This window comes from Aotus nancymaae, unplaced genomic scaffold, assembly GCF_030222135.1.
Source record: "Aotus nancymaae isolate 86718 unplaced genomic scaffold, 86718_ANA_hifiasm-v0.15.2.pri h1tg000018l, whole genome shotgun sequence".
NCBI classification, from domain to species: domain Eukaryota; kingdom Metazoa; phylum Chordata; class Mammalia; order Primates; family Aotidae; genus Aotus; species Aotus nancymaae.
Window position 1 is genome coordinate 5415942 of NW_026988430.1, and position 20463 is coordinate 5436404.

General features: G+C 44.4%; 1 protein-coding gene across 3 annotated transcripts in view; it reads right to left on the reverse strand.

Annotated features, from left to right (window-relative positions):
* VPS53 (VPS53 subunit of GARP complex) overlaps positions 1-20463 on the reverse strand; it is a 172080-nt gene that overhangs the window by 28670 nt on the left and 122947 nt on the right. For 2 of the 3 annotated variants that reach the window (XM_012461778.2, XM_021667278.2), the window contains 2 exons: positions 11873-11955; positions 10645-10723 (listed from right to left, as the gene is read on the reverse strand). In XM_012461778.2, the coding sequence (XP_012317201.2) occupies positions 10645-10723; positions 11873-11955 (162 nt within the window). Of the gene's footprint in view, positions 1-10644; positions 10724-11872; positions 11956-15921; positions 19669-20463 lie in introns of those variants that run through there. The other variant, XM_064378150.1, reaches the window with a different exon arrangement.

Below are 20463 nucleotides of genomic sequence, written 5' to 3' on the forward strand. Positions count from 1 at the left end.
GCTGAGGCAGGAGGATCACTGGAGCCCAGAAGGTTGAGGCGGCTGGGAGCTGTGATTATACCACTGCCCTCCAGCCTCAGATGGCTAACGCTTGCCAGCATTCACCACAGATGTGCGAAGGTTTGGGTCATACCCTGAATTGGCCAAGATGTCTACATTAAGGCCTAACTTCGCTGGTCACTTTGCCTGGCTCTAAACATGTATCATCTCATTTACTATTCACACATGATCTCACTTAGTTCTCTCAACAATGAGATGAGGAAGTTCAAAAGCTCAAAGAGATTAGGTATCTTGCACAACAGTTCATAGCTGGTAATGATAGAGCTGGGACGACCAGGTTTATCTGAAGCCCAAACACCACACCAAGATGCTTGCTGAGTGCTGGGATGACCAGGTCTATCCAAAGGCGAAACACTACACCAAGGTGCTTGGTAGACAACTTCCCCCTGGACCCCCCAACCCCAACACAAGAAAATAATAAAATCACTTAACTAGGAGAAGCTAATGAAACATACAGTGATCAAGCAAAGGACTCTTTATATATTTTTTTTGAGACAGTCTCACTCTGTTGCCCAGGCTGGAGTGCAGTGGTGCAATCAAAGCTCACTGCAGCCTTGACTTCCTGGGCTCCAGTGATCCTCCCAGCTCAGCCTCCCAAGTAGCTGGGACCACAGGTGTACACTACCATGCCCAGCTAATTTAAAAACTTTTTTTTTTTTTTTACTTTTTGAAGAGATGGGACCTCCCCGTGTTGCCCTGACTTGTCTTAAACTCCTGGGTTCAAGCAATCCTCCTACCTCAGCCTCCCAAAGTGCTGGGATTACAGGCATGAGTGACCGTGCCTGGCCCAAAGAACTCTCAAAAAAGGAAAGAAACAGTGCCTTGCATTGGAAGAGAAACATCATGAAAAGCCATCAGCAGAAATGGGACTTCAACTCTTCCAGGTGAACTTTTCATTTCACATTTAGGAGTTACCCCTCCATACTTACCATTGTTTCTTGTTGTGCTTTTTGTTCTGGGGGCTTGGGTAGAGTTGAATACCAATGGTGTCAACTGGTACTATCTAAACAAGACCCGGTTCGAAGACAGTAAGAATGATGAGGGCGTCCGGGACGCAGTCTAACCACCACAGGAAAAGGTTGCGGGGCCCAGAGTATGCCAGTGCCTTGGTTCCGCGGCCTGGGCAGGAAGCGTGTGCCCTGACACTCCACAGCAGGGCTGGGGGGCCAGCACTCTTTCTAGACAAAGCCTATGGAAGCAGGGAACGTGGATCAGAGAACAGCGCTCCACAACTAGCGCCAATAGATCCTGCTTCTTCCTGTTGCTATAGGAAGCTTGGAAAGAGGGTTCTTGAAAAACTGAATACTGAAATTCCTACATCCTCGCTGAATTAGAGAGACAGAGCACAGACTCAGACACTGGGCTCTGGGAGCATTTCAGACAACTCCAGTCTCACGTGGTAATTCCGGCTGCTGCGGTGTTCACCTCAAGCAGTACTTACTCAGGCATGCAGGCACACGCTCACTCTCACTCTGAGGCTTGGGGGCTCCTTCAATCACACAGCATCTGCTGTGTTTATGGGTGCCTTCTGCAACGCAGCAGGGCACCGAGCATCAGGTGGGGAACCAAGAGGTGCAGGAACGCTTATCAAACACCTACCATGCACCAGGCACTGTGCCTGACATTTTCACATGAACTGGGAGGTGTTACTACTCCTGCTTTATGAGTGACAATAAATGATGACGAGACAGGCTTGAGGACAGTGAGCGACCCGCCTAATGAAGCGTAACTGCTAAGCCAGCAGGAAAGGTAATTAGGACGGTACTTAAGAGGCTGAAATTGAGTCAGCCAGTCTGCTGTGACACTGGGCAACCTTCTCATGTGTGACTTGGACAAGCCACCTGATTGCTCTGAGCCTCAGTTTCCTCATCTATAAAACGGGGATGATGATAACATCTATAATCGATTACTGAAAGACAATGCATGGAATGCTCTTAACACAGTGTCTCACACATATTAATTCCACAGTAAATTCTACATACTGTTATAATTTTAAGAATACTTGCACTAGCACTAAAAATCACTAAATTTGGATAACTGAAAATTATCAATTAATTCAGAAATTTATCAATTAATTGAAATTATGGTGATTTAAATTTCATTTTTTCAAAAAAAAATCTGGTGGGGCGTGGTGGCTTTCATCTGTAATCTAAGCACTTTGGGAGGCCAAAGCAGGTGGATCACTTGAGGTCAGGAGTTCAAGACCAGCCTGGCCAACACGGTGAAACCCTATCTCTACTAAAAATACAGCGTGGTGGCAGGTGCCTGTAATTCCAGCTACTCAGGAGGTTGAGGCAGGAGAATCGCTTGAACCCAGGAGCCAGAAGTTGCAATGAGCATAGATTGCACCACTGCACTGCAGTCTGGGTGACAAAGCAAGACTCTGTCTCAGAAAAAAAAAAAATCTGTATTTTCTAAAATGGAAGTGATTTAGTTTTATCATAATGGAAAAACACCTATTTTATGAAAAAGCTGTGTCTTGATTCTAAGCAGAAGTGTACTTGAGGATTTCTTAGCTGTGGCTTTCCCTGGGTCTTCTGAAACATATCTGCATTTTAATGACTGAGGAAAATGAGAAGAGACTTGAGAACTGTTCTAACTGTTTCCAAATGTCTTTAGGGGATCGTAATGCAGCCTCTTAAATGAATACATGTTCACAATCCTGAAACCTAATATAAATTATGTGCCAGATGGTAAGAAAATTTAATTTATTCTGTTTCTGTTTTTTCCTAAAACTACCATTAATGGGCAAAAAACTAAGTGTGTTTGCTTCTGAACAGAGACTTAGATTCTTTCAACTGAGGGATGTGAGCAGCCCTAGGAAAAAGCACGTGGTGAGGAGGTGGCCATGGGACCAGTAGCCCCACTCAGGACCCACAGTTCTTTAGACAATGTACAGAGGCATATTCAGACATACTCATTTCTAAGGATTTGTGGGATTTAAATCTAACAGATAGAACCCTTTGTATTTCCACCAAAACACTCCAAATAACCTTTTCCAGAATCAGGAGAACCGGTTTTACTTCTATTTTCACTATTATAAGCTATATGGCTTTGGGCATAATATGAAAAAGAAAGAAAAAAACAAATATACCAGAAGAAAAGTTCATTCTTTTTCAGGGAAAAATATTCAAAACAGATTGGAATACATAGGCTGGGTGCTCAACACATTTTCTTCCCGGTAGAGAAGTCCTGGTGCCGGACGGGCGTGGAGGCTCACACCTGTAATCCCAGCACTCTGGGAGGCCAAGGTGGGAGGATCACTACAGCTCAGGAGCTTGAGACTGGCCTGCGCAACACAGCAAGACCTCATCTCTACTAAAAATCAAGAAAACTAGCTAGGTGTGGTGCTGTGCGCCAGTAGTACCAGCTACTTGGGAGGCTGGGGCGGGAGGCTCGCTGGAGCCCAGGAGGTCAAGGCTGCAGTGAGCTATGATTGTGCCATTGCACACCAGCCTGGGCAACAGAGTGAGAAATGTTTTAACAAAAGAAAATAACAATATGGAAAGGAAAAGTGGTCTGAAAGTTAACTTTGCTGTGACTCATGAGCAACACTAGGTTCATCTCAAAGTCGGCATTTCGAAGGGACCCCTTGACTTCTATGGTATTTTCCTTCCCCTTCTTGGGCCTGGCTGGGAAGGCTGCACCTGCATGTGTTTCTACCAGACTCTGCTGCTATCCCCTCCCCTTGTCTAGCAGCAGGGCTCTGGGCCACACCCATGGGAGCTCATACTCCTTCATTCCATTTCTTCAGTCAGCTCCAGAACGCCACCTGCTGAAGTAAGAAGCCCTGCGAGGTACCACTGAGGAGCAGCACTTGCTCCTCAACAGCACTTGTGTGACCTAAAGATTTCAGGGATTCTGTGACCCCACCATCTCCTGCAAAGATGTCCAAGTTTCCTGCTGTGCACAGACCAGCTCCACCCAGCTCCATCTGCTCGGCAGATTTCTCTCTGTCTACATCTCACTTGTTTACCAATCTTTGGTCACAGGGGTGTTTGTGGTCCTTCGGTTCTTTTTCTCACTTGGCTTCTTTACCTTCAAAGTCACTCAGGGAGTATGACAGTTCAGCAAATACTGTGGTATGCCATGGGTTTCCAAAACAGACGTGTTGGACACAGCCCTCAAGCGGTTCAAAGTTTAACAGGGAAGACAAAGACCAAAAAATGATTACATAACAAAGCAGAAAGGTAGTCTAGGTACTGTGGTATCTTGAAGGGGAAAGAGGAATGCTCTGGCTGAGGCAAGAAAAACTGATGTTGTAAAGGACCTAGAAGAACCAAAACAATGTAGAAAAAGAACACAGTGGGAAGACTCATACTTCTTGATTTCAAAGATGACTACAAAGCTATTATAACTAAACAGTGTAGTACTGGCCTGAGGATGGACATACAGATGGATGGAATAGAACTGAGAGTCCATAAATTATCCCACACATCTATGGTTAACTGATTTTTCACAAGGGTGTCAAGATCATCTAATGTGAAAACAATAGTCTTTTCGACAAATGGTGCTGGGAAAGCTGAGCATCCTTTCAGCAAAAGAATACTGCCAAATCTTTGCCTCACACTATATACAAAAATTAACTCAACATGGAATGAAGACCTACATTTTTTCCCTTTTTTTCCTATTTTTTGTGAAGACCTAAATTTAAGAACAAAAAGTAAAATTTTTAGAAGAAACCACACAGTAAATCTTTATGATTTGGGGTCAAGCAGTGGTATCTAAGATCTCTCTCTCTCTCTCTCTCTCACACACACACAGACACACACACACACACGACTCCAGAAAATCAAGGACATTATCAAGAAAGTGAAAAGACAATCTACCCATAGAATGTGAGAGAATATTTACAAATTTCATATTTGACAAGGGATCTAGTATCAAGATATAAAAAGAACTTTTACAATTCAACAACAGAAAGACAACCCAACATTAAAATAGGCAAAAGATGTAACTGACATTTCTTCAAAGAGAATATACAAATCACCAGGAGCACCTGAGAAGATGCTCAGATGCTCAACCTCTTAGTCATCAGAGAAATGCAAACTGAAACCTCAATGAGATACCACTTCACACCCATAAAAATGGCTATAACAAAAAAAAAAAGGAAAATAAGTTTTGGGGAAGATATGGAGAAACTGAATCCCTTACACTTTGCTGGTGGAAATGTACGATGGCATAGTCATTTTAGAAAACCATTTGCCAGTTTCTCAGACTGTTAAACATAAATTAACCACACGGCTCTTGCAGTTCCATTCCTTACGTACATGTTTTTTGTTTTCTTTGAGACAGAGTCTCCCTCTGTTGCCCAGGCTGGAGTACAGTGGCATGATCTCGGTTCAATGCAACCTCTGCCTCCTGGGTTCAAGTAATTCTCCTGTCTCAGCCTCCAAAGTAGCTGGGATTACAGGTGTGTGCTACCACGCCCGGCTAATTTTTGTATTTTTAGTAAAGACAGGGTTTCACCATATTGGCCAGGCTGGTCTTGAACTCCTGACCTCAGGTGATCTGCCCACCTAGGCCTCCCAAAGTGCTGGGATTACAGGCGTGAGACAGCACACCCGGCCTTTAGGTACATATTGAAGAGAACTTAAAACATATTCACACAAAAACTTTTACATGAATGTTAACAGCATTATTCAAAATTAGAAAGAAGTAACTCAAACGTCCAACTGATGAATAAATAAACAAAATGTGGTCTATCCACGTGACGGCATGTTATTCAGTGACAAAAGGAATGAAGTGCTGACACATGCTCCACCATGAATGTTCCCTGAAAACACGACGCTGAGCAGAGAGAGCCAGGCACAAGACGCCACACGCCGTGTGAGTCTACGATGTGAAATGTCTGGAGGAGGTAAACCCAGAGACAGGAAGTAGACTAATGGTGCTGGGGGAATGGAGGACTGCTGACAGGCATGGGGTTTCTTTCTGGGGTGATGAAGATGTTCTGAAACTAGATGGTGGTGGTAGTTTCATGACATTGTGAATATACTAAAAACAACTACACTGTACATTTTATTTATTTATTTATGAGACGACGTCTCGCTCTGTCGCCAGGTTGAAATGCAACAATGCAATCTCGGCTCAGCGCAAACGCTCCCTCCCAGATTCAAGTGATTCTCTTACCTCAGCCTCCTGAGTAGCTGGGACTACAGGCATGCACCACCACACCCAGCAATTTTTTTGTATTTTTAATAGAGACAGGGTCTCCCCAAGCTGGCCAGGCTGGTCTCAAACTCCCGACCTCGAATGATATGCCCTCCTCATCCTCCCAAAGTGCTGGGATTATAGGTGTAAGCTACTGCACCTGGCCAACTGTACACTTCAAAAGGGTGAATTCTGTGGTTTTTAAACAGGGGCAGATATTTGAACTCGATCTTAACAGATGTGCTCCTTGGGTAGACCATAGCAGGAAGAAAATTCTGGGCAGAAAGAATAAAATGAGGAAAGGCACGGAAGCCACAAAAGAGCAATGCACATTCAGGGAAGTGAACATGGCTATGGCTGTAGAAGAGGGCATATACTCAGGAGTGAGTGGCAGCAACGGGCCTGGCAATGCAGTGAAGAGGCAGAGAGTGAACGTGCTATATGCCAGCCAAGGAGGACGCCATGGGGTGCCTTCCGTGAATGAGCCTCCCAGGAGAATATCAACAAGTTGCCTGGCCTGATCCATCTTGTCAGAGAAGCCTCCTTCCGTCAACTCAGAATCATCCAACAACTGCACTCCACAGTGGCAAGCCAACAGTCCTTTTTACATTTATAAGATACATTTATTTACAGTACTGGTTGTTCTCAGTTTTCTTCCCAGCAGGGTCTAGACTCCGTGAGGGCAGCCCCATTTCCAATCTTAACTGTGTCAGTCGAAGTACAGGAGGAGCAGCCTGAGGAACCCCCTATGAGAATAACAGTTTCAACCAAATGCTTTCGTTCTCCTGACTTCACAGAACTTTGCTCATGTTTTCACTCTGTGTGAAATGCCCTCGTAATCACAGATTCATTCAAAACTTCACCCTGATCTGTTTCAAACACAGCTTCCTTGTGAAGGCCTTCCTTGCCTCCTACCTGGATGTGAACTCCTCCTTCTTTACAGAGGGTATGTTTTGTACTTTTCTTATGGTATGATTTCCTCATCTCTTCTATTAAAGTTACTGGGCGCTGCTCTCATCTTACACATCCCTTGCCCCTCATCTACTGGAATCCAAACACCTTGCAAAAGGTTTACGCCTTTCTGAGCCTCGCAGATCCCAGCACTGTGCTGGGCAGTCTGAACTGAACTGTTCAACCAGCAGCAAAAATGATACAATCAGAGACAGAAATAACCATGCTCACAAAGTTTCTAAAAATCCGAGAAGAAACTATACAAAACAGGATGCAGGTACTAATAACAGAGAGTGTGTTGAATCGATTTGTGACGACTTGGCTTGTTTATTTCCATCACATGGATTTCATTTTGCTAGAACCCCAGAAGACTCAGACAAAAAGTAATGGCCTCCCAGCTGCGGCATTCCCAAATCTGTGGTTTTCCTGTGATATAAACAAAGGACTCTGGAGACACAGTCTCTGTTACTGTTTGCTGGTGTGGGTATGGGGAGGAGGGGAGGGTGGGACGGGGAAGGGTTTGAGGGAAATCCACCGAATGAACTGACAGTTCCTATACAACACCTGCAGTGTTAAACCCCTTCCAACTGTGATTTTATTGAGAAAAAAATTCCACTCTTCCTTTGCTAAGTGTAAAAATTCTTTTACCAGCTGCGTTCCAATCTAAAGTGTGTGGCAGTTCAGGAGAGATGGCAGCTGGAACAGATCACATTCAGGATGCAGAGAGCGCTCACCAGCAGCGAGGGGACAATGAGAGCCTGCAAACGCATCCTCAGAGCCTGTTCTTCCAAAGAGGGTTGACCTCAATCTGCCTGCTCAGAGTGTCCTCCTCTGAACACTGAGAATACTGGACGTACCTGTCAGGACCGGACTGGTGAAAAGATCAGCTTTTGGAATAAAACTGTGACATCAGCTATTTTAGGATTGCCACTTCAGTTCATAAAATCCTAAAGCCTACATTTTGGTTAAATATTTACAATCTACTGCAAAACCAAATTCAGACCAAATGTCTGCTTACACAACCTTGTAACATGGTCAGGCCTCCTGATGAGTGGGAGAGGGAGCTAGCATTTAATGAAAACTCACTACGTGCCTGGGGCTGGGCCAGGAAGAAGCACTCACTATGTACCTGCGTCTAGATCAGGAATAAGCACTCACTATGTATCTGGGGCTAAACCAGGAATGAGCACTCACTATGTGCCTGAGGCTACACCAGGAAGGAGCACTCACTACGTGCCTGGGACTACACCAGGAATGAGCACTCACTACGTGCCTGGGGCTAGACCAGGAATGAACACTCACTACGTGCCTGGGGCTACGCCAGGAATGAGTACTCACTACGTGCCTGGGGCTACGCCAGGAATGAACACTCACTATGTGCCTGGGGCTACGCCAGGAATGAACACTCACTATGTGCCTGGGACTACACCAGGAATGAGTACTCACTACGTGCCTGGGGCTATGCTAGGAATGAGCACTCACTATGTGCCTGGGGCTAGACTAGCAATGAGCACTCACTACGTGCCTGGGGCTACACCAGGAATGAGCACTCACTACGTGCCTGGGGCTACACCAGGAATGAGCACTCACTACGTGCCTGGGGCTGGGCGAATCTGATCCATGTTCTGTCCTCACAGGGATTCTAGGATGCAAAGATCCACAGTCTACACAGGGCTGTGGGCCCAAGTGATGTCATGTTGGCCCACACAGGTGAAGTGATTTGCTCAACGCCCACAGGAAACACAGGAAGAGATCGGTCTGTCTGACTCCAAACTGAGTGTTCCTCCCACTGCCCTCTGCTACTGGCCAGTACAACCCCAAGAAATTCCTTCTCCAGAATTTCCAAGAATGCTACAAGAGCCTATGACTCTACAGCAGACACTGGCAAACACTTTCTACAAAGGGTCAGAAAGTAAATGTCTTACTTTTCTTTTTAGCTTTGTGGGCTATACAGTCTCCATTGCAATGACTCAATTCTACCAGTGTATTGCAAAAAGGCAGCCATTAAGTAAATAAGGGAACATGGCTGTACTCCAATAAAACTTTATTTTCACAAACGAGCAGTGGACAAGATTTGGTTCCCAGGCCCTAGTCTGCTGACCCCTCCTCTACAAAGTTCTAGAGTAGCAGCTTCCTGTGATTTGGGTTTGCCATAAAAAAGGTCCATTTCCAACTTCAACAAAAGTGAGTGTCCCATATTCAAGCCTACATGAGAGATAAAAGAGTGGTAAAAGCCATGGTCTAGGCTGCGTGTGGTGGCTCATGCCTGTTATTCCAGCACTTTAGGAGGTCGAGGTGGGCAGATCACCTGAGGTCAGGAGTTTGAGACTAGCCTGGCTAACATGGAAAAATTCCGTTTATACTAAAAATACAAAAATTAGCTGGGCCTGGTGTTGGCGCATGCCTGTAATCCCAGCTACTCGGGAGGCTGAGGCAGGAGAATTGCTTGAACACAGGAGGCGAGGTTGCAGTGAGCCAAGATCACGCCACTGTACTCCAGCCTGGGCAACAAGAGTGAAACTACGTCTCAAAAAAAAAAAAAAAGAAAAGAAAAGAAAACAGAAAGACATGGTCTGTGCACTTACAGAATTTACATTTATTTGGGAAAAGGCACAGGCACATAAAAGCCAAAAATAGGAACATGAGGTAGCACTTGGTAAGTGTCAAAGGAGGGGACTTTGAGGGCCAGAGGCTGACTGATGGGCCACCATGGTATTAGAAAACCAGAGTTCACAACCTGATCAAATAATCTTGCATTGGCACCAGAACTCAGAAACAGTCGGAAAAACCTCTCAGTAGGCAAGAATGAATGAGTCAGAAGTTACTGCTCTAAGCACTACCGCAAACACCCATTCTGGTGAGACCACACCAAGGTTTTCAGCATGTGTCAGATGCTAATCAAAGACATCTCAGCTGGGAACAGTGGGTCATGTCTTTAATCAGAGCACTTTGGGAGGCCTCGGCAGGATGAATGCTTGAAGCCAGGAGCTCAAGACCAGCTTGGGCAACACAGCAAGACTCTTTGCTCTACAAAAAATTTAGAAAGTAGATGGATGCAGTGGCATGCGCCTGTGGTCTCTGCTACCTGGGAGCTGAGGCAGGAGGACTGATGATTCGAGGGTCGAGGCTTCAGTGAGCCATGATGGCACCACTGCCCTCCAGCCTGAGTGACAAAGAGACTTTGTCTCTGAAAAATAAAAATAAACCACAGACAGCATCTCCTTTAGACTCATCAAACACATTCACTTCATCTCTCTTTTTTTTTTTTTCCATCTTCCAATACTGTGATGCTTTGTCTCATTCTAAAAGGACAAGCAACTGACCACATTCAGGGAGCAGCATAAAGTGAGTGCTTTAAGGAACTCGTGGGGCCTTTCCATCCTCCTCCCAGCCAATACTTTAAGCTCTGATGAGCCTGGAGAAGCTACAGACCTTGGGCTGCTCCTGAAATTTTTAAGATACCGTTTCCCAGGACCTTACCTTGCTCATGGCGGTCAGGGCAGGATCACAGGCAGCATCCAGATCCTGAACCAGCAGCTGAATACTACTGGAGATGACGCTGCAAATCAAACAAATCACTGTGGTCACCCTTCAAACACAGCCGTCTGAATGACTGACACAGCCCCTTCCAAATGTTTAGGGCCTGTGTAAAAATCAGATTCATCATTTCATCAGAGAAGTCTGAGCTTTAATGAATGACAGTGGAGGAGCAGTCCGGCTCTTTCTTCATGTCCTGGTTTTACCTGGGTGTGTCCTCACCCTGTCGGGACACAGGGTTCCTGGCCAGTCTCCCCAGTCACCACTCCCACTATCCCTGCTCACATCTTCCTCCAAAAGAACTGAAGAAAATAAAAAGTTAAGAGAAGTGGGGGAAATAAACTAAGAAGAGAATTTTTATTTTCCTCAGTAAGTGGCTGATGTGAAAGCTGAGGCTTGGCCCATGCCTGTCTCGTTTAATGGCAGTGGAACAGCAAATGACCACAACGAAAATGCCACGTGGTCCTATCAGGGAAAGGAAGCTGTACTGCTTGAACTTCCCGGATGGAGCCCCCACCACCCCACACTCTCACACCCTCAGTAGCTAAAATCAAGCCCTTTCTACTTTACACTTTAAAACACTGAAGGTAGGCCTGGCCTTCTGCGGGTTTAGGCAGGAGCAGATCAGGGATGGCCAAGGGAGAATGTCTTCTCTGCGGTTCTTCTTCACAGTGAGACAATAAAGGCCCCATAAGCTAAAAGGGCAACTGCATTTGAGGAGGCACATGGCAGAGGCACCAGTTCTGAAGCTGCTTCTTAGTGCCCTGTAGGGACAAATTCTGACCCGACAGAAACCTCTTAGGTTCTGCAGTGACTGAAGCCAACAGCCTGAGGCATGCTGCTGGGTAGCAGAGAAAGGGCAGGTGGCGATAAAGTGTGTGCGAGAAAGTGTGTGCAAGGTATGTACGCGTGCGAGGTATATACACGTGTGAGGTATGTACACGTGCGAGGTACGTACGTGCTGAATGTGTCCATCTCTCCAGTCAGATTGATTCACTCAGTCAGACTCAGACATGCTGCTGGGTAGCAGAGAGAGGGCAGGTGGTGAGCAAGCGTGTGCAAGGTACATACGTGTGCAAGGTATGTACGTGTGCAAGGTACATGTGTGTGAGGCATGTATGTGTGCGAGGTACGTACATGTGCAAGGTACATACATGTGAGAGGTACGTACGTGCTAAATGTGTCCATCTCTCCAGTCAGATTGATTCGCTCAATCAGACTTATATCCACTTTTTCTTTGAGTTTTTCTTCCAGCTGTTGGAAAATGAGAGAAAAAGACGCACGGTTAATGATTATCCAAAGAAGTATCACAATCATAAAGTTAACATTTACTGAGTTTGATGATTCAGGCATAATTCCAGACACTTTTAATTCTTACGAGGAAGATTCTATTATCATCCTCGTTTCCCAGATGAGAACATAGAGAAGGGGCCTACCCAAGACAGAAGTAGGAGGGCCAGGAATCAAACCTCCTCTAGAGTCCGTGCCCTTCAGCATGGTGCTGTACTTGTTTCTTATGACACATCAATAATTCACATCAATTCATTCTGAAAAGACTCTGATTTAAGATACTCTCTGCCCCATGAAATACAGACTTACCCACTCACACTGGAAACCTTTGGTGATGAGCAGCAGTAAAACCAGACAAAGTAGTCAGTGGATGCTATGGGCTGAGAACCTCATTAAGGCGTTGGAGATACAGTGGTAAACAAAAGAAACGCAGTCCCTGCCGCCATCAGCCTACAGCCTGGGACAGAGACGCAGTCCCTGCCGTCATCAGCCTACAGCCTGGGACGGAGACGTGGTCCCTGCTGTCATCAGCCTACAGCCTGAGACGGAGACGTGGTCCCTGCCGTCATCAGCCTACAGCCTGGGACGGAGACGCTGACCCTGCTGTCATCAGCCTACAGCCTGAGACGGAGACGCGGTCCTGCCGTCATCAGCCTACAGCCTGGGATGGAGACGCGGTCCTTGCTGTCATCAGCCTACAGCCTGGGACAGAAACGGTCAACATGCTCCTGAGCTCAAAGGAAAATACAACCAGACATGGACTTGTAAATCCTTGAAAACATCCCTGGGAGTTGATTAATCTAGCACTGTAAGCCTATTACACAAACTCTAAGAATAGTTAATGTTTTATCTTTTTTTTTTTTTTTTGAGATGGAGTTTCCTTCTTGTTGCCAAGGCTGCAGTGCAGTGGCATGATCCTGGTTCACTGCAACCTCTGCTTCCCAGATCCAAGCATTCTTCTGCCTCAGCGCCCTGAGTAGCTGGGATTACCAGAATGCACCACCATGCATGGCTAACCTTGTATTTTTAGTAGAGATGGGGTTTCACCATGTTGGTCAGGCTGGTCTCAAACTTCTGACCTCAGGTGATCCACGCACCTTGGCCTCCCAAAGTGCTGGGATTACAGGTGTGAGCCACGGCACCCAGCCAGGATAACTAACATTTTGTCTTAAATGTGAAAATGCTGTTGGGGAGCATAAATTAGTATAACCTTTTTCGAAGGCAATTTATTCAAAAAGCAGAATTGTAAATACATATACTGCCTAAACCAGCAATTTCACAACTAGAAATGCATTTCAATGAAATAAAGGGAATAATGTATAAAGATATGCAAGTATTTTTGCAGTATTCATTAATTCAACCAATATTTACTGAAAGCCCACTTTTTCAGGCTGTGTAACAGAATAAGAGAGTTACTCAGTGAGCAAAACGGATCAATACTGTTCTCATAAAGCCTACTTTCTGGTGTGGTTTTATATTACTGAAAAGCTGGAAACAATCTACGTATATATTTACAAGGGATTGATAAAACAAATTATGGCACAAGGGTATAATGCTTTAACTCTTCAGCAGCCTCTTCCTATGACACCGAAAATAAAATCCAAACTTCTGACTGTGAACTGGGTCCTGCCAGCTGTCTGGCCCCGTCTTGCTACTTTACACTTTCCCTGCTAGGCCTGTTATGCTGGCCTTTTAAACTTCTGGGACACACCAGGGTCCTTTGCCCTCAGGACCTTCGTACCTCACACTTCCTTCTTCGTCGCCCTGCTTGGCCCTGCTGACCCACTCCCCTGCTTTGCTGCACCCCCCCTTTCCAAGCCCTGCAGGCTCCTCACATGGCAGTCTCCTTCCCTCGGCCCTGGGTCCCTGCCTCAATCTCACCTCCTCAGAGAGGCCCTCTGTGACTACCCACTTCAGTAGGCAACTCCCTCATTCTAGCACTGCCAAGCATGTTTCTTTCCTAATACCACAAAACTGAAGTTACATCTCAGCTGGCTGGCTTCCTTATTACCTGGCTCCCCCATTAGGCTTAAGTTCCATGCCAGAAAGAAACTGCTCTGTTCACCTCTGTTAATTAGTACCAAATATGGTGCTTGGTGCACGGTAAGTTCTTAATGAAGATGTCTTGAAGGAAAAGAAGAATGAATGGAACAACCTTGCAGGTGTTAAAAAGGCTGAGGCAATACTGACATGGAAAGATGTCCGGATTGAGGTAAAAACAAAACAATGCTGCTTTATTGTGGAACCATATGCAGAGCACGGGCCCATTTTATTTAAAAAGATACAACCAAAAACTGTTTGAAAGCTTATACAGTAAATGGTGATTACTCTGAAGGGTGAGACGATGGGGAATTTCATCCCATATGTGTGTTCCTATGACATTTGAAATTTTTTTAGGAGTGCATATCACTTAAACTATTTAATAGGAAAAATTTCAAACATCTACGAAAATACAGAGAACAGTAACATGTGCCAAGGCCAGCATCACCAACTGTCACGACACAGCCAGTCTTGTCTGATTTACACCCTCACATATTCCCCCATCCCTGCAATTACTTTGAAGCAAATCCTAGAATTCTATCATTTCATCTGTAAATGTTTCAATATGCATCTCTGAAAGATAAGCACTCCTGAAAAAAAATAAGCTCAAATATCTATCCAGTCAGTAACCACAGTTCCCTCATCCTCTTACCATTTTTAAAATGGTTATTTTGGCTGGGCACAGTGGCTCATCCCTATAGTCCTAGAATTTTGGGAGGTCGAGGTGAGAAGATTGCCTGAGGCCAGAAGTTGGAGGCCAGACCGGGCAACACACAGAGACCCTGTCTTTACAAAAGCAAACGCACAAACAAACAAAACTAGCTGGGCTCGGTGAAGGCTGAGGCAGGAGGATTGCTTGAGCCCAGGGGATCAAGGCCACAGTGAGCTATAACGACACCACTGGACTCCAGCCTGGATGACTGAGTGAGACCCTATCTCAAAAAGTCTGTTTTCATCAAGATCCAAATAAAGATCACATATAGCAATTGGCTAATATGTCTCTCAAGTCACTCTCTGTTTTTTTGAGACGGAGTCTCGCTCTGTCACCCAGGCTGGAGTGCAGTGGCACAGTCTTGGCTCACTGCAACCTCTCCCTCCTGGGTTCAAGCAATTCTCTTGCCTCAGCCTCCTGAGTAGCTGGAATTATAGGTGTCCGCCACCACACCTGGCAAATTTTTGTATTTGTAGTAGAGATGAGGTTTCACTGTGTTGGCCAGGCTGGTCCTGAACTCCTAACCTTGTGATCCACCCGCCTCAGCCCCCAACATGCTGGGATTACAGGTTTCAGCCACCATGCCCAGTCTCTTAAGTCTCTTTTAAAAATATATATAATTAACACGTGGAAAACATACATATCTCTAGTGTTTAGTTGGATAAGTTTGACAGTCATACACACCCATGTACTCACCAATAATAACAAGATATTGAACATTTCCATTCTCCCAGAAAGTTATCTCATGCTCCTCTGCCCCTTTCAAATCAACCCTACCCTCATCCTCACTATCTGATTTCTATTACCACAGATTAGTTTTGCCTGTATAGTATTTGAATCTTATATATAGTAGCCCCTGCCTTATGTGGTTTTGCTTTGTACAGTTTCAGTTATGTACAATCAACCACAGTCCAAATATATTAAATGGAAAAATTCCAGAAATAAGCAATCTATACACGTTAAATTGCAAGCCATCCTGAGTATCGCAATGAACTCTTGTGCCATCCTGCTCTGTCCCGCTTGGGAGGTGAATCCTCCCTGTGTCCAGCTATCTGTGTTGTTCACACTCCTCACCTGTTACCATACAGGAAAAACTGTGTACCATGTACAGGGTTTGGTACCATCTGTGCTTTCAGGCACCCACTTTGGGGCTTGGAATGCATCTCCCACAGATAAGGGGGACTAATGTAAATGGGATTAGATGGCATATACTCTTGATGTGAGGCTTCTTTCAGCATTATTTCTGAGACTCATCCTATTGGTGTGTATATGAGCAGTTCATCCGTTTTATTGCTAAGTAGTGGTCCATTGTACGGACACCACAACTTGCCATCCATTCTCTTGCCGAAGGACATTTAGGTTGCTATCAATTTTAGGCCACTATGAATGGGGCTACTATAAATTTCCTTGCATATCTCTTATGTTTTCATTTTTCTTGGGTAAATACCTGGGAATTTGATCCTGCCATCGCTGGATCATAAGGTTTTATAAGAAACTGCCAAGCTGCTTTTGAAAAATGAGTATCCTGGCTTATATTCTCATCATCAATATGTCAGAATTCCAGATGTTCCACATCCTCGCTGATCCTCGTCATTGTCAGCATTCCAGATGTTTCACATCCTCGCTGATCCTTGTCATTGTCAGCATTCCAGATGTTTCACATCCTCACTGATACATGTTGTCATCCTGTCAGAATTCCAGATGTTCCACATTCTCACTGATTCTTAATGTTGTCATTCTTTTTTTGTTTTCATTTTTGTGTGTCATTCTTTATGTCAGAATTCCAGATGTTCCACATCCTCGCTGATACGTGATGCTGTCATTCTTATGTAAGCATTCCAGATGTTCCACATCCTCACCGATACGTGATGCTGTCATTCTGTCAGCATTCCAGATGTTCCACATCCTCACTGATACTTGTCATTCTTGTCAGCATTCCAGATGTTCCACATCCTCACTGATGTGATGCTGTCATGTCAGAATTCCAGATGTTCCACATCCTCATCGATACTTAATGTTATTCTTTTTGTTTTCGTTTTTGTGTGTGTGTCATTCTTTATCTCACAATTCCCTATGTTCCACATCCTCACTGATACATCATATTGTCATTATGTCAGAATTCCAGATGTTCCACATCCTCGCCGATATGTGATGCTGTCCTTATGTCAGAATTCCCGATGTTCTACATCCTCGCAGATACGTGATGTCATTGTTATGTCAGAATTCCTGATGTTCCACATCTTCGCTGATACGTGTTGTCATTCTTATGTCAGAATTCCAGATGTTCCACATCCTCGCTGATATGTCATGTTATTATGTCAGAATTCCCGATGTTACACATCCTCGCTAATATGTGATGTCATTCTTATGTCAGAATTCCCGATGTTCCACATCTTCGCCGATATGTGATGCTGTAATTCTGTCAGAATTCCAGGTGTTCCACATTCTCACCAACACGTGATGCTCACATTCTTACGTTAGAATTCCTGATGTTCCACATCCTCACCAATATGTCATGTTGTCATTCTGTCAGAATTCCAGATGTTCCACATCCTCACCAATACTTAATGTTGTCATTCTTTTGTTTTCGATTTTTTGTGTCATTCTTTATGTTAGAATTCCCGATGTTCCACGTCCTTGCCAATACATGATGTCATCATGTGAGAATTCCAGATGTTCCACATCCTCGCCGATACGTGATGTCATTCTTATGTCAGAATTCCAGATGTTCTACATCCTTGCCAATATGTGATGCCATTCTTATGTCAGAATTCCCAATGTTCCACATCCTCGCCAATACATGATGTTGTCATTCTGTCAGAATTCCAGATGTTCCGCATCCTGATACTTTTCATTCTTATGTCAGAATTCCAGATGTTACACATCCTCGCTGATACTTGTCATTCTTATGTCAGAATTCCAGATGTTCCACATCCTCGCTGATAGTTGTCATTCATGTGAGAATCCCAGATGGTCCACATCCTCACCGATATGTAATGCTGTCGTTCTTATGTCACAATTCCCGATGTTCCACATCTTCGCCGATATGTGATGCTGTAATTCTTATGTCAGAATTCCAGATGTTCCACACCCTTGCTGATATTTGATGCCGTCATTCTTTTGACTTAATAGCCATTCCTGTCTCCCAAGTTTAATCTACGTTTCCCTGGTGACTAATGATAATGAGCACCTTTTCCTTCACTGATTAAACATCTGTATATATATATATATATATATATATATGTATTTTTTTGAGGCAGGGTCTCATTCTGTCACCTAGACTGGAGTGGAGTGGTGCCATCATAGCTTACTGCAACCTCCAACTCCTGGGATCATGCAATTCTCCTGCTCAGCTTCCCAAGTGGCTGGGATTAGAGGCATGTGTCACCATGCCCAGCTAATTTAAAGAGTTTAAGCATTTTTTGTGGGGGTAGAGATGGGGCCTTCTTGTGTTGCCCAGGCTGGTTTTGAACTCCTGGGCTCAACTGATCCTCCTGCCTCAGCCTCCCAAAATGTGTCTTATCGCCTTCTGTGAAATGCCTGTTCAAGCGTTTTGCCCATTTTCAGTTGGAATGATTGCCTTTTTAGGATTATTAGGGGTTCCTATGTATCCTGGATACAAGTCCTTTATCAGTTTTATGTGATACAAATATTTTTCCTCAGTCTGTAGCTTATCAATTTTCTTAATGTAGTCTTCTGATGAACAGAAAATATTACTTTTGATGAAGGCCAATTTATTTATTTTTTTTCCTTTTATGGATAGTACTTGTATCTTGACCAAGGAATCTCTGTCTACTAAAGGTTATGAGAATCTTTTCCTGTTTTTCTTCTAAAAGCCTTATGGCTCTGGGATTTACATTTAAGTCTCTGATCACCTTGAATTCATTTTTGTGTATGATATGAGTCAGGGGTTGAGGCTGTTTTCCATGTGTATAATCAGCTGGTACAGCCATGATCATTAGGTTTCTTTTCTCTCTTTAATTGGCTTGGTATCTCTGTGGAAAAATCAATCGACCACATACACATGGGTGTTTTTCTAGACTCCTTACTCCACTCCATTAATTTGTCTGTGATTACTACAGCTTTACTGTGAGTTTCAAAATCAGGTAGTGTAAATCATCTAAGCTTTTTTTTTCTTTTTCAATATTGTTTGGTTACTAGATCCTCTGAATTTCTCTGTAAATTTTTCTTGTCTCTTTCTTCAAAATAGCCTGCTGGAATTCTGATAAAGAATTGTGTTGAGTCTATATATCATTTCACAGAGAAGGAACATCTTAACAAAGAGTCTTCAATCTACGAACATGGCATAACTCTTCACTTATTCATGACTTTGGTTTCACTCAGCAATGCTGTGTTGTTTAAAAGGTGGAGGTCTCATGCCTACCTGAGTCCACTCTGTTAGTCCATTCTTGCATTCCTAGAAATACCTGAGGCGACCTAATTTATAGAGAAAAGTGGGTTATTCTGGCTCACGGTTCTGCAGGCTGTACAAGAAGCATGGGGCCAGCATCTGCTTCTGGTGAGGGCTTCCGGAAGTTTACAATCATGGCAGAAGGCAAAGGGGAAGCCAGCACATCATATAGGTAAGTGAGGGAGCACAAGAGAGAGACAAGGAAGAGTTATCAGACTCTTAACCAGATCACTGGCCAGGTGCAGTAGCTCACACCTGTAATCCCAGCACTTTTGCTGGCCAAGGTGGGTGGATCATCTGAGGTCAGAAGTTCAAGACCAGCCTGGGCAATATGGTGAAACCCTGTCTCTGTTAAAAAAAAAAAAAAAATAGCCGGGTGTGGTAGCACATGCCTGTAATCCCAGCTACTCGGGAGGCTGAGGCAGGAGAATTGTTTGAATCTGGGAGGTGGAGGCTGCAATGAGCTGAGATTTTGCCACTGCACTCCAGCTTGGGTGTCAGAGCAAGACTCCATCTGAAAAAAACAAAAAACAAACAAAAAAAACCCCAGATTACATGAGAATTCATTTATCATAAAGGATGTGTTAAACCATTCATGAGGGACCCACCGATCCAATCACTCCCATCAGGCCCCACCTCCAACACTGGGAATCACATTTCAGCATGAGATTTGGAGGGTCTCCATTCTGTACTGCTGTAACAGAATGCCTGAGACTAGGTAATTTACAAAGAGAAAAAGGTTTATTTAGCTCATGGTTCTGAGAAGTTCAAGACTGGGAGAGCTACATGACACATGAAAACATGGTGGGGAAACGGAAGGGGAATTAGGAGTGTATGGAAACTGCAAACATGAGAGGCAGCCTCACTTCATGAAAACTCACTCGCATTGGTCTGTGAAAACCACTCTATTCTGACCCAGTCTCATAAGGAAAACATTTATCCATCTTAACAATCTAATTACCTCTTAAAGGCACCACTTTCCACATTGCTATATTGGTGAACAAGCCTCAGCATGAAATTTGCTGGGGCAAACCATAGTAATGTCTTTCATCAGAAGTATTTCTAGGTATCTGATGTCTTAGTTTTGTATTGCTAAAACAGAATACCACAGACTGCAGAAACTTATTTCTCATAGTTCTGGAGGCTGAAAGGCTAATATTAAGGTGCCAGCAACTGGTGAAGGCCTTCTTATTATGTCATCCGCTGGCAGAAGGCAAGAGGGTGAGAGACGGCAAGAGAGAGGAGAGGGGTAAACTCACCCTTCTATCAGGAACCCACTCCCGTTATGACGAACCCACTCCTGAGATAA